Source organism: Staurois parvus, unplaced genomic scaffold (genome assembly GCF_062004578.1).
Source record: "Staurois parvus isolate SC_StPar_1 unplaced genomic scaffold, SC_StPar_1.0 ptg000704l, whole genome shotgun sequence".
Lineage (NCBI taxonomy): Eukaryota > Metazoa > Chordata > Amphibia > Anura > Ranidae > Staurois > Staurois parvus.
The window spans coordinates 7,381,285-7,395,085 of record NW_028318500.1 but is presented as its reverse complement, the minus strand read 5'-3'; the positions used below and the strand labels follow the sequence as shown (position 1 = coordinate 7,395,085).

General features: G+C 44.7%; 1 protein-coding gene across 1 annotated transcript in view; it reads left to right on the top strand.

Annotated features, from left to right (window-relative positions):
- The first annotated feature begins 521 nt into the window (after nucleotides 1-521).
- The window catches only part of CABP1 (calcium binding protein 1), a 58,305-nt gene continuing 45,025 nt past the window's right edge, over nucleotides 522-13,801 (top strand). Inside the window, exon 1 of the mRNA XM_089653286.1 lies at nucleotides 522-1,426. Coding sequence (XP_089509412.1) covers nucleotides 656-1,426 — 771 coding nt within the window. The 5' untranslated portion in view covers nucleotides 522-655. The remainder of the gene's footprint in view (nucleotides 1,427-13,801) is intronic.

The following is a 13,801-nucleotide window of genomic DNA, read 5'->3' as shown; positions in this document are numbered from 1 at the left end:
ACGGCAGAAAATGATTGATCGTGTTCCATCGATTGCCAGCACTAAGATGCTTTGTTCACGAATCTGGTCATATTTTCATTGATCGCATGGTGGAAACAAATGCAATCGATAACCTACAAATCTTCCAACTATTGATCTAAATCCTCTTCACCGTGTATGTCGTACAGATCGATTGACTACAGATAGATTATTCCTATTGAGGGAGACTGATCGGAAAAGAAAAGGGTAATTTAGGGAAGCAGTGTGGGGCCATCGTTAGATTGTAAGCTCCTTGAAGGCAGGTACTGATGTGTGTATTATAAATGGCTGTAATGAATGAAGACAAACATGACATACATAGGTGCCTACATGTGTGCATACATGCAGGGATGATTGTGTATGTGACACAAGGAGGGCATTGTGAGATGGCTGGACTTTTATTGGAAATGATGGGGGAAATGATGTGAGTCCTCTCCTCGTCTCTCTCTTGTGTCATCCACCTTCTGATCCGCTCCTCCCTTTCCACTCCAGCTCCCTCCTCCCTCCCATTCAAGCTGTGTGCTGGAGCTGTCACTGGCGCGGTGGTGCTGAACAGACGTGGCCGGTAGAACATGCCTGTGCCTCGGCTCTCCGTGTGCTGAGCTGCCTATGGCAGGACTGAGCGGGCTCCAGAGCAATGAACGACAGCGGCAGCTCTGTGCTGAGCACTGGGGAGAACAGGAGAGTTCATCACAGATACCAGCTGCCCCATGAGACTGATCCAAGCTTCAGGAGGCCTCTATGCCATCCCAGGGAGAGTGGACTTGCTGGGGGACGGAGACGGTTATCGCCACGGACGACCGAAAGCCCCCCAATAATGAGAAGACTTCCTCCGCAGGAGGGGGCGCGAAAGCCTAGACACCCCAGCAGCCCGCATTACGTCCAGTACCCCGCTAATCCACATCGATACCCTTCCATTTATTCCCAGTACCCTTCCAGGTACTATCACTCCAGCAGCCCACCTCCTGACCACCATAGTCATATTCAGCACCATCCCAATTATCAAAGCCATCATCCACAAACCCCCACTCACCACCCTCATCCTAGTCACCAGCACATGACTCCACATAGGCAGTCTCCCAGTCCCAAGCAGCAGTCCCCCAGTCCCAGGCATCATTCACACAGCCCCAGGCAGCAACCTTCCAGTCCCAGGGACTATCCGCCCAGTCCCAGGGAACACACATCAAGTCCCAGGCTGGTGTCTCCCAACCTCAAGGAACAGCCAGAGACTAGAAATGAGCTGAGATCAAAGAAGAAAGAGGCTGAGAAGGTTTCAGAAGGAGCTTCCACCCAGCCAACCAAAGTCAGTGACCTTCCACCAACCAAGAGCAGTGACAGTGACCCTGATCAGGACTCAGAGCCCTTGTTCGTGGAGCTGCACCCAATCCTGAGCTCTGTGTTTGGTCAGGTGAGAGTTCTGGACTCATCAATTTTTTTGTCCTTGCCTTGGTATCCCCAAAACCTCAATGCCCACCTCCACCCACACCACCCTGTGTGCATGCTCTGCAGTCACTCTGTGCTTCTAGTATGCAATGTATGTTTTATCACCATGCAGGTTCAATGTTTATTTTCCAAGCAGATCTGTAGTTTTATACTCATTACATTTTTGTCCTTGCCTTGGTATCCCAAAAACTCCAATGTCCTCCACCACCCTCACCACCCTGTATGCATGCTTTTGCAGTCACTCTCTGCTTCTAGTATGCAATGTATGTTTTATCACCATGCAGGTTCAATGTCTATGTTCCAAGCAGATCTGTAGTTTTATACTCATTATATTTTTGTCCTTGCCTTGGTATCTCCAAAACTCCAAGGCCCTCCACCACCCTCACCACCCTGTATGCATGATCTGCAGCAGAGGCGTCCCTAGGGTAGGTGTCACCCGGTGCGGTAACACTTGGTGACACCCCCTCCAACGATCCCCACAGAATGGATCAGATCTGAGGATTGAACATAATGGATCGGACTCCAATCCATTATGCTCAATCCGCAGATCTGATGCATCCTGCGGGGATCGTCGGCTTGCTTTACAACTTACCTTTCTGTGGAGCGGGTCCGGTGTCACCCCGTGCGGTCGGTGTCACCCGGTGCGGACCGCACCCCCCGCACCTGCCTCGGAATGCCACTGCTCAGCAGTCACTCTCTGCTTCTAGTATGCAATGTATGTTTTATCATCATGGAGGTTCAATGTCTATGTTCCAAGCAGATCTGTAGTTTTGCACTCATTAACTTTTGTCCTTGCCTTGGTATCTCCAAAACTTAAATGTCCTCATCCATCTCACCATCCTGTATATTCTCTGCAGTCACTCTTTGCTTCTAGTATGCAATGTATGTTTTATCATCATGCAGGTTCAATGTCTATTTTCCAAGTAGATCTGTAGTTTTGTACTCATTACATTTTTGTCCTTGCCTTGGTATCCCCAAAACTCCAATGTCCTCCACCTCCCTCACCACCCTGTATGCATGCTTTTGCAGTCACTCTCTGCTTCTAGTATGCAATGTATGTTTTATCACCATGCAGGTTCAATGTCTATGTTCCAAGCAGATCTGTAGTTTTGCACTCCATTACATTTTTGTCCTTGCCTTGGTATCCCCAAAACTTCAATGCTAGCCTCCACCCTCACCACCCTGTATGCATGCTCTGCAGTCTGTCTCTGCTTCTAGTATGCAATGTATGTTTTATTATCATGCAGGTTCAATGTCTATGTTCCAAGCAGATTTGTAGTCTTGCACTCATTAACTTTTTGTCCTTGCCTTGGTATCCCCAAAACTTCAATACCCTCCACCACCCTCACCACCCTGTATGCATGCTCTGCAGTCACTCTCTGCTTCTAGTATGCAATGTATGTTTTATCATCATGCCAAGCAGATCTGTAGTTTTTCATTCTTTGTGTAGTCTCATCATTCGAATATTAATACATTGCTGCTTAGGTTGTGTTTATACTAACATGTATGTCGCTCTTGAGGTCTTGAAATGCTGAGCCTCTAAGAAACCAGCTTAACTTCCTTACATTGTCTTGTCGAGGGCATTGGCAACATAAGGTGATAGACCATTCTAAAACTTTGCATTTTTCAATCTTTTACTAGAAACTTTACAGGCTTTTACCAGTACCAATGAAAGAAGGCATGGGTATCATTTAATGGTACTATATTAATGTGACCGCAACTGTATGGAAAAGCTCTGGATTGTAAAAACCATCAATGACTTTGCTGTAAGAATGCTGAGAGTTATTTGTTGCAGAGTGATGATATTTATCTCTTGAATAAGAAGTAGAAGCTGTGTCTGAAAATGACTGAGATGATACCATACGTAACTGATATACTGCACTGATGTCAATGGATATAACAGTCTTTAACCTTGACAGACATAGCAGAAGATTAGAATCATTTCCTATGTGCTCACTGACAATCAATACAGCTAAAATTAATTTGCGAATATGATTAGTCCCATTAAATGTAATATTTGCATTAATCAAGATTATTGCTCTGCTTTCACCTTAGGGCCATTGGGGCTGCGACTACAGCATGGCACACGTAATGGAAATTAAATTGTTTTTTCCACATTACACAACCAACAGATCAATCGATAGTCTGCTCCATCTCTTTTAATATACACTTGCTGAGTAGAACCATTGCAAGCATTTTTATATATATATATATATATATATATATATATATATATATATATATATATATATTATTTTTCAATTCAGGTATAAATGTCTGGAATCATCTCCCGTGTTTATATAGCAGATGCAAATTTCACATCCTGCTATAGAGTAGTTAGAGTAATTTACTTCAGTCTTTGGGCCTGAAGAAGGTTTTAGTTTAATAATTTTATCTCCATCATACAGTGATACCAGTAAATCCACATCCTGCGCTGATAGGGGCTAAGGAGCCGAAAACAGCTGTGTATAGATTGGTAATACTGGCTCCGTACAATTGTACCTATACCTTCACCATACTGTACATTAGTGGTTCTGGATGCACAGATGGCTAAAAGCGGCAAAACTGAATGGTTAGCATGATTGCCCACTTACCTGTAAGCAGAGCCTGCTTTAGGGTGTTCTGGAAGTGAGGATGTGTACTTATCTTCTGTTATAAGAAGGCAATAATGTATCATACATAATACACAAAGACATAGACAAATGCAGACACTAAGGCCACTTTAGATGGAAGACAGGCTAACCACACACAGTACAACCTGATTGTACAATCTCCTTGAGATCTATTGACAAGTATGTAATGGAAAGACCTCCTTGGTTGGATACAGATTTGTTGAATAGATTAGGTAGGTCCTCATGTTACTAACATTTGGTGAAGCTAAAGTGGATTGTATGAAAATTTTACGGTGAGATTGTAATGTGTAGGGTGAGCCTTAAATTACATGTATGTTTTTGGGCCCTTGGAGGAAATGTAAACAACTGTGTACCCCAGTTTTGTGCTCAAGAAAATCAAATCCATAGTAATACATTCTGATAGCATTCATACATAACCTGCATTTATCCATATGCAGCGTGGGATGTTTTTTCAGTTTTTCTTTTTCACACTTAGACATATAGTTGTACATGTCTCAGCTGTTGTATTCATGAATGATGCTTGGGTTAGTTATATTTCCAGTAGTAATTAGGTAGTTAGAGGTAAATATATCTTTATTTTTGTACAACATAAAAAAATATGGAGATAAGGCCATTTCAAAGTGTAAAAAGATCATGGACATAACGTGCAATCATAGCGAGCAAGTCACACAATTATGAGCAAACAAGAAGAAAAAAGCAAAAAAGGCATAGAAATGACTGGTTGTGGCATATAATGCTCATATATATTATAATGTAAATAAAAACAGTGAAAGGGGTACTGCCATGACCTGTAGTAGTAAAACATGGGGTGGCGTGACAAAATATAGGGGAACGGGAGGAGAAAAAGAGGAGAGGAAGAACGAAATTACTGTAGATCAAAAAAGAAAAAGTAAAAGATGAAGCAGGAAAGACAGAGCAAGAGCCAGGGGCATATTTACCACAAGGCAAACAAGGCACTTGCCTAGGGTGGCATTTTTCAGGGGAGCCGCACCTCTTCCCCAGAAGAAGGGATGAAAGAAGGGACACGCATGCCATAGGAACCAGGTGGGATCCAAGAGAGGCTGCGGGCTGCTTGATGGTGTATGTAGAGTCTTGACTCTCGTTCCCGGGGATGTCCGGAGCTGTGAAGATGAGTGTCTTTTTCTCTCTATTGCCGGGGGGGGGTAGTGGAAGGCTCTCCCAGGTGGGGGGCTGGTCAATGTCAGGCTCTCTCCATGGGAGGGGGAAGGGGGGGGGGGGGTGTTGGTGGGTGCCTGTGGGGGCAGACGATTTTTGTGTTGCCTAGGGTAGCACAAACCCTAAATACACCACTGGCCAGAGTGAATTTTTAGGACCAAAAGAAAATAATAAAAATGTGAAGATAATAAGGCTAGGTGCCAGAGGGAAGCACTAGAGACAACCATTGGGGGGGGGGGGAGGTGGATAATTAGGTAGTTTGGTAGTTAGTTAGGTAATATATGGGTTCTCTCCAGTTCAGGTGTTTGACTATCTTTAGGACAACGAGAATTGGGAGAATAAGTGACCTTCTGCCCTTCCTCCCACAGTATTTGGTACCTGAACGGCCCATTACCAGACCTGATTGCTGGCACATGTGAGCAAGTTTTTATTTCCGTGTAAACTCCAACTCAAACCAATCCTAATATTAACAGGATTTTTTGTGGGTTGCTGTAGAACAGGGTAGTGGGAGTGTGAGTAGAGCTTGGTCCTGGACGGGCACATAACACGTAAAAGTTAAATTCCAATAGAAAAAGGGGAAAAAAATGTATTAATATTTATATATTTGTTTAAAAATATATGTAAATATATTTTTCTAAATTACGAGCATAAGCAACTGAGTTTGTCCCAATACCTACCTCCTGAAAAACTTGAATCTAGTTTTCTCTCTTGCTTTGTACAGTGCTGTTAGTATAACAAATTCTTACAGAAGCTGTAGGGATGCTCAGTAAGCTGCTGCTCCTTCATTGTCCAATCACAGGCCGAGGTGGATCCTGGACTACATTGCATAACTGCACAGTAGTCTGTAGAGATGTCCAGGACCTAGATTTGCTATCTGTGAAGGGTGTCTGGATCAGAAGACTGGCTGAATATTACAAATCATTTGAAAGGTGAAATATTTACATAGTATATTTTATTTGTGTATTTAACTATTTGCTTGTAATTCAGCTGTTTCCTATAAAAAGACAATTTTCTTCACTTCTTTAATAACAGCAGAGGTACTAAAACCACGTAGTGTAATTTCCCTAATAATTTTGTCCCAGTATCTGTCACTGAGGGGGGTTCATAATATACATCATATTATTATTATACAGGATTTCTATAGCGCCAACAGTTTGCGCAGCGCTTTACAATATAAGGGGGACAGTACAATTACAATACATTTCAGTACAGAAGGAATACGAGGGCCCTGCTCGTGGAGCTTACAATCTAAAGGAAGGGGGAGGTGATACAAAAGGAGATAGCTGCGGGGGATGATCAGGTGGAGGTGATTCAAGTACAGTTCTTAGATAGAGGTGGGATAGGCTTCCCTGAAGAAGTGAGTTTTTAAAGATCGCCTAAAGGCAGACAGGGTGGGGGCTGACCGGATATACTGTGGTAAGGAGTTCCAGAGGATGGGGGAGGCTCTGGAGAAGTCCAGGAGGCGAGCAAGGAAAGAGGTGATGAGGGAGCTAGAGAGGAAGATATCTTGGGAGGAGCGGAGTGGGCGATTTGGGCGGTATCTGTGGATGAGGTTGGCAATGTAGCTAGGGGCACTGTTGTGGATGGCTTTGTAAGCTGTGGTTAATATTTTGAATTTTATACGTTGGGTTAGTGGAAGCCAGTGGAGGGATTGGCAGAGAGGGGCAGCAGTCGCTGATCGGTTGGTAAGGTGTATGAGTCTAGCAGCAGCATTCATAATAGACTGAAGGGGGGATAGCCTGTGTAACGGTAGACCAGTGAGGAGGGAGTTGCAGTAATCGAGGCGGGATATAACCAAGGCGTGGATACGTTGTTTTGAGGTGTCATTGGTCAGGAAGGGGTGGATTTTGGAACTGTTCTGGAGGTTGAGGCGGCAGGATTTAGCCAGTGAGTGGATGTGCGGCCCAAAGGAGAGGTCAGAGTCTAGGATTACGCCTAGCACCTTGGCACGAGGGGAAGGACCAATGGTTGTGCTGTTGATCTTAATGGTAAAGTCATGAGTGGGGGATCGGGGAGGAGGAAATATTACAAGCTCAGTTTTGGAAAGATTGAGTTTGAGGTAGTGATGTGACATCCATGCTGATATGTCGCTTAGTAGATTTGTGATACGTGAGGAGATTGAGGGGGTGAGCTGGGGAGAGGAGAGATAGATCTGGGTGTCAGCAGATATTAGCTGATTTGCTAAGAGCAACAAGGAATTATTTGGAGTCTGTGGCTCCTCCATCGCAAACTGTTAAAAGCAGGATGAGATAGAGCAGAAATGGCGTTGCTGGAAATCAGTGCCTCTGGTACCCACCTTTCATTTAGAATTTGTGGTTTTTCTGCTTTGTTTCTTTACAGCTTTCTCGAAAGCTGTATAGCGACAGATATCTGGACATCCCGTTTGATTGAGGCAAATTCAGCATGGCAGCCCCCAGAATGCACTTGAAGTAATAAACCCTTTAAAAATTTAATATATTGCAATTTAACAATTTGCAAATGTGGTAGCTGCATTGGTTTTTTTTTACATTTCACATGCTGATCTGGCCAGTATCACGCTTCCTGTCCTAGACCTCTTTCATACAGGTGACCAGGAGGCAGTAAAAACAGGTGGCTAAACCACAGTTTTTCTATCCCCCCAGCCATCCACCTAAAGTGTAAAATACAGCCAGAGGAGGCTGAGCACATGCCATTGTCCCAATACTTTGCGTTGTGGCAAATTTACTGCTTGTTAAACTCAGCCATTCAAGTTAATGGATCTGCACCACAACCACAAGACAAGTGTCTGGCTGGCACATTAGCTCTATTATGAACAGATGTTCAGCAAAACGAAGAAACAAAACAAAAACATGGGCATTCCGAAGCCTGACTGTGGCTGTTTATCCGCTCTTTGAAAAGCTATTCACCATAGATTGCTTTTCAGAGCATTGGCTAGTGTGAACCTTGCCATAGGGGGGTTTATTTACTAAAGCTGGAGAGTCCAAAATCAGACTCCCTTCTGCATAGAAACCAATCAGCTTCTAACCTCAGCTTGTTCAATGAAGCTTTGGCAATGAAACCTGGAAGCTGATTGGTTTCTATGCAGAAGGGAGTCTGATTTTGGACTCTCCAGCTTTAGTAAATAAACCCCAGGGTGTCTCCACTCTGAATGGAGAAGCAGTGGAGACAGCTTTAGACAACAACATTGTTAGTTTGGGGAGAAGGTAGTGTTAGATTAACAGAATGTAGATGAATTTACTAACAAATTGCAGCAGAACTCCTGCTACCACTTTATAAGCCACTTTATATATTGCAGTAACAGTGTTTTTCCTTTTTGTAATACGGGTTTTACATAAATTAATAAAAGCTGACCATTGTAAGTACCCCTGTCAGTGTTCAAAGATTTGTGCCAACCCTCTAACTGCCACTGCTGCTGGGCAGCAGTTAGAGGGTCTGTTAGAAGGAAGTTTAAAAATAACAAACTTACTGGAAATATCAACAGGTGAAAATATTGGAAAAATACAAATAAAACAAAACTTGAATAATACACTACTTGCTGGCTCTTATACCTAGTATCAGGGCTTTTTTATAGGCGGGAATACGGAGGAAGTCAGTTCCGGAACCTCCTACACTGAATGTATGTAATGACAAGAGGTGCTGGGGTGTGCTGGATGATCTATTGTTGCTGGCTGCTGGGGGATCTATTGTCATTGAAGGGGATCTATTTTTGTGTGGTGGTCTATTGTTGCTGGGGAGGTCTATTGTTGCTGGAAGGGATCTACTGTTGAGGGAGGGTCAATTTTCTATTTTTGCTAGCTGCTGGAGAGTCTATTGATGCTGTCTGCTGAGAGATCTGTTGTAGCTGCTGGGGGTGTATGTTGCTGAATGTATGTAATGGCAAGGGGTGCTGGGGTGTTCTGGATGATCTATTGTTGCTGGCTGCTGAGAGATCTGTTGTAGCTGCTGGGGGTCTAGGTTGCTGAATGTATGTAATGGCAAGGGGTGCTGGGGTGTTTTGGATGATCTATTGTTGCTGGCTGCTGAGAGATCTGTTGTAGCTGCTGGGGGTCTATGTTGCTGAATGTATGTAATGGCAAGGGGTGATCGGGTGTGCTGGATGATCTATTGTTGCTGGCTGCTGAGAGATCTGTTGTAGCTGTTGGAGGTCTATTGTGGCTGGGGGTGGTATTTTGTTTTGGGGACCAATTGTTGCTGGAGGAATCTATTGTTGCTGGGGGTATCTATTGCTGCTGGCTATGGGGGATCTATTTTTCTGCTTTTCTTGTTATCATTAACAAATTCCATACAGATTATTCAGCACTACAAAATGATACTTGGCTCTGTATTCTCTAAAAGGAGAGGTACTGGGAGGTGGGTAGGGGGTGGAACCAAGTGACAGTGCTCAGAAGTGGGTAGGGGGTGGAACCAAGTGACAGTGCTCATAGGTGGGTAGGGGGTGGAACCAAGTGACAGTGCTTGGAGCTGGGTAGGGGGTGGAACCAAGTGACAGTGCTCGGAGGTGGGTAGGGGGTGGAACCAAGTGACAGTGCTCGGAGGTGGGTAGGGGGTGGAACCAAGTGACAGTGCTCGGAGGTGGGTAGGGGGTGGAACCAAGTGACAGTGCTCAGAGGTGGGTAGGGGGTGGAACCAAGTGACAGTGCTCGGAGGTGGGTAGAACCAAGTGACAGTGCTCAGAGGTGGGTAGGGGGTGGAACCAAGTGACAGTGCTCGGAGGTGGGTAGGGGGTGGAACCAAGTAACAGTGCTCGGAGGTGGGTAGGGGGTGGAACCAAGTGACAGTGCTCGGAGGTGGGTAGGGGGTGGAAACAAGTAACAGTGCTTGGAGGTGGGTAGGGGGTGGAATCAAGTGACAGTGCTCGGAGGTGGGTAGGGGGTGGAACCAAGTAACAGTGCTCGGAGGTGGGTAGGGGGTGAAACCAAGTAACAGTGCTCGGAGGTGGGTAGGGGGTGGAACCAAGTAACAGTGCTCGGAGGTGGGTAGGGGGTGGAACCAAGTGACAGTGCTCGGAGGTGGGTAGGGGGTGGAACCAAGTAACAGTGCTTGGAGGTGGGTAGGGGGTGAAACCAAGTAACAGTGCTTGGAGGTGCGTAGGGAATGGATCCAAGTGACAGTGCTCAGAGGTGGGTAGGGGGTGGAACCAAGTGACAGTGCTCGGAGGTGGGTGGGGGTGGAACCAAGTGACAGTGCTCGGAGGTGGGTGGGGGTGGAACCAAGTGACAGTGCTCAGAGGTGGGTGGGGGTGGAACCAAGTGACAGTGCTCGGAGATGGGTAGGTGGTGGAACCAAGTAACAGTGCTTGGAGGTGGGTAGGGGTGGAACCAAGTGACAGTGCTCGGAGGTGGGTAGGGGGTGGAACCAAGTGACAGTGCTCGGAGGTGGGTAGGGGGTGGAACCAAGTAACAGTGCTTGGAGGTGGGTAGGGGGTGAAACCAAGTAACAGTGCTTGGAGGTGCGTAGGGAATGGATCCAAGTGACAGTGCTCAGAGGTGGGTAGGGGGTGGAACCAAGTGACAGTGCTCGGAGGTGGGTGGGGGTGGAACCAAGTGACAGTGCTCGGAGGTGGAACCAAGTGACAGTGCTCAGAGGTGGGTGGGGGTGGAACCAAGTGACAGTGCTCGGAGATGGGTAGGTGGTGGAACCAAGTAACAGTGCTTGGAGGTGGGTAGGGGTGGAACCAAGTGACAGTGCTCGGAGGTGGGTAGGGGGTGGAACCAAGTGACAGTGCTCGGAGGTGGGTGGGGGTGGAACCAGGTGACAGTGCTCAGAGGTGGGTAGGGGGTGGAACCAAGTGACAGTGCTCAGAGGTGGGTAGGTTGCGGAGACAAGAAGTGACTCAGAAGGGGGGAGTTCCTGCACCTATTTTTTGAGAAAAGAGTCCTGCCTAGTATTAATGTATTTAAATTACTCTTAGACCTAGGTTTTTCCCTATCCAATTTTGTGGGGTGGCACAAAAGTTTTCATGACGAATGTTTGTCTGCAGCTGTTATGTACTAACTAAAAAATGAATAAACAAAGAATTAAAAAAAAACAAAAAACTAATGCAGCCACCAAACTGCAAAATAATATATTTTTGTGGGGTTTAATACCACTTTAATGTGACATTGTAACTTGCTGGCAGATGCTAACACAAGTGGTTAAAAACAGGTCATTTATCTAGTTAGTGACCTGCTGCATGTTGATGTGCTCTTTTGTTGATGGCAGATTCCCTTCAGGATCAATGAGGGACAGAAGGAATCCTGCTGCTTCTGTGCATGCCCCCACTAGTGCATCATTATGACAGAAGGGAGCTTAAAGCCTAAGATCCAGGAGTGAGCAATAGCTGGAGCTGGGAGGAGGGGGTAGGATAGACGCAGTAAGAGCAGACAGATGATCTATTCTGTTTTTTGTTGCTCTTTCCACTGCTCTAATCAACGCTGCCTAAAGTAGCCTTGTCAGCTACATCATATAGTCCAAGCAGTAGGATATATTTTCAGTAGTTTTTCAAACAAAATCATGTCCCAGATCCAATGGATCACCTAAGCCTAGAGCTACTTCTTATCCTGTAAATGTCATTGCTTAAAGAGAAAAGACCAATGTGGCTGCCGTGGTTTCTTCTTCTCGTTCCTGTCTCGGAGTGAATACCCTGATGTCATTTGTTTCCTCTGTACTATCAGGCTTTATATATTCTGTTCTTTACCGCTTCTTACATAGATTTCCTGCTTTCCCCTCTTCTTATTCATTTTTTGACCTTATGTTATGTCTCAAAGAAGTCATTGTTCCCGCTTTAACCCTAGGTTCACATTTATACGGATTTCAGTGCGTTTTCCAATGTGCAGAAACGCACTACATACAGTTCATTTAACATGATTTCCTATGGATCTAGTTCATCAGGGACTTGCTGGTTATCAGCAGTCCTTTCCTCACACACTGGGGGTTATTTACTAAAGCTGGGCAGTGCAAAATATGGTGCAACTCTGTATGGAAACCAATTGGCTTCCAGGTTTTATTGCTAAAGCTTAAAGTGTTACCAAACCCAGGACACTGCATTCACTATATCTGGTCTTCCACAGTACACACTACATGGAAATTCAATTATTTTAGTAAATATAAACTGTTAATTACCTTTTCAGATCAGTATTTAGAGCAGTCTTGTGACTTCTATCAGTGTCCATCTGAGCACTGGTTAAAGCTTGTAGGAGGAGTTTTCTTTCTGCTCTAGGAGGATGCAGAACCCCTGACCTCTGTCTGGACAGTGCTGATTGGCCCTGTGCTGGTTACATGCACTCTCCCAAGAAAAAAAAAACACTCTAGCAATACACACCAAACTGAGAATGTGCAGAGTGTCTCCACACAAAGTGTCTTATCAGGAGATAAAAAGGGGATACTGGAAGAAGGGGGGGATCAGAGAAGTCAGGATCAAGCAGCATTTTTACACAATGCAGAGGATTAACCCCTTAGGTCTCACAGTGAGTATAACAAGCATGCTTTACTGCATATACAGACTGATTGTACTGTTGTGGGTTTAGTAACACTTTAATTAAACAAACAAGAAATTAGAAGCTGATTGGCTACCATGCACAGCTGCATCAGATTCAGTAAACACTGTTTAATACTGTGGCCTAACTGCCTACCTCTCTTTCCCATACTCCATTCACCCAACACAGACAAAGGCTGAGTCCACAGCTTTACACACTTTATGGACTGAATCACTTTTCTTAACCCAGCTCTCTATCCATTTTTTTTTAGAAATATATCCTACAGAAGTCGATTTACTAAAGAACTGTTCACTTTGCAAAGTAAATGTTCACATAGCTACCTAACTATAACTAAATCCCTTCCACAGGCTTATTTCCTCCTTGTACCACCATCTCTGCTACTTCCAATCTTGGGAAAAACTGTTTATTATTTCTCTTCCATGAACATTATCCCCCATAAAATTGTATAAATGAAAGGCTGGTAATGTTTTCCACACACAGAGATATCTTACAATATTACACTTATTGGATGTTTTAAGTATTAATAACATATTCCATCTGCCTATATGGCATCATTCTTTACTGGAAGTGTAACAACCCTCTACGCGTTTCATGAGCAACGTTCAATCAACGTTTATATGAGTGAGACTCTCATTCGCAGCACAGTAATTACGGAGTATATTGTGGGTATAAGGACTGCAGACTGTGTACAATGTATACTGTATGCTCCTTTAAGCCATGCCCAGTATGCAATGCAATTTAGTCATGCACATTTTCACCATTGGTGCACACTACATATCTTCTTCGTCCCGAGGTGTCCTTTATTCCTAACCACTTTAAGACCAGGCCATGTCCACTCCTTTTTGTTTACATTTCCCTCAAGGTTCTGTCCTTGGACCCCTTCTCTTCTCCATCAACACCTCCTCCCTTGGTCACTTGATAAACTCCCATGGCTTTAAGTACCATCTCTATGCTGATGACACACAAATCTATCTTTCTACTCCTCACCTCACCCCTTCAGTCTCCTCTCACATTACTAACCTACTAAGTGACATATCGGCATGGATCTCACTCCACTTCCTCAAATGAAATCTTTCC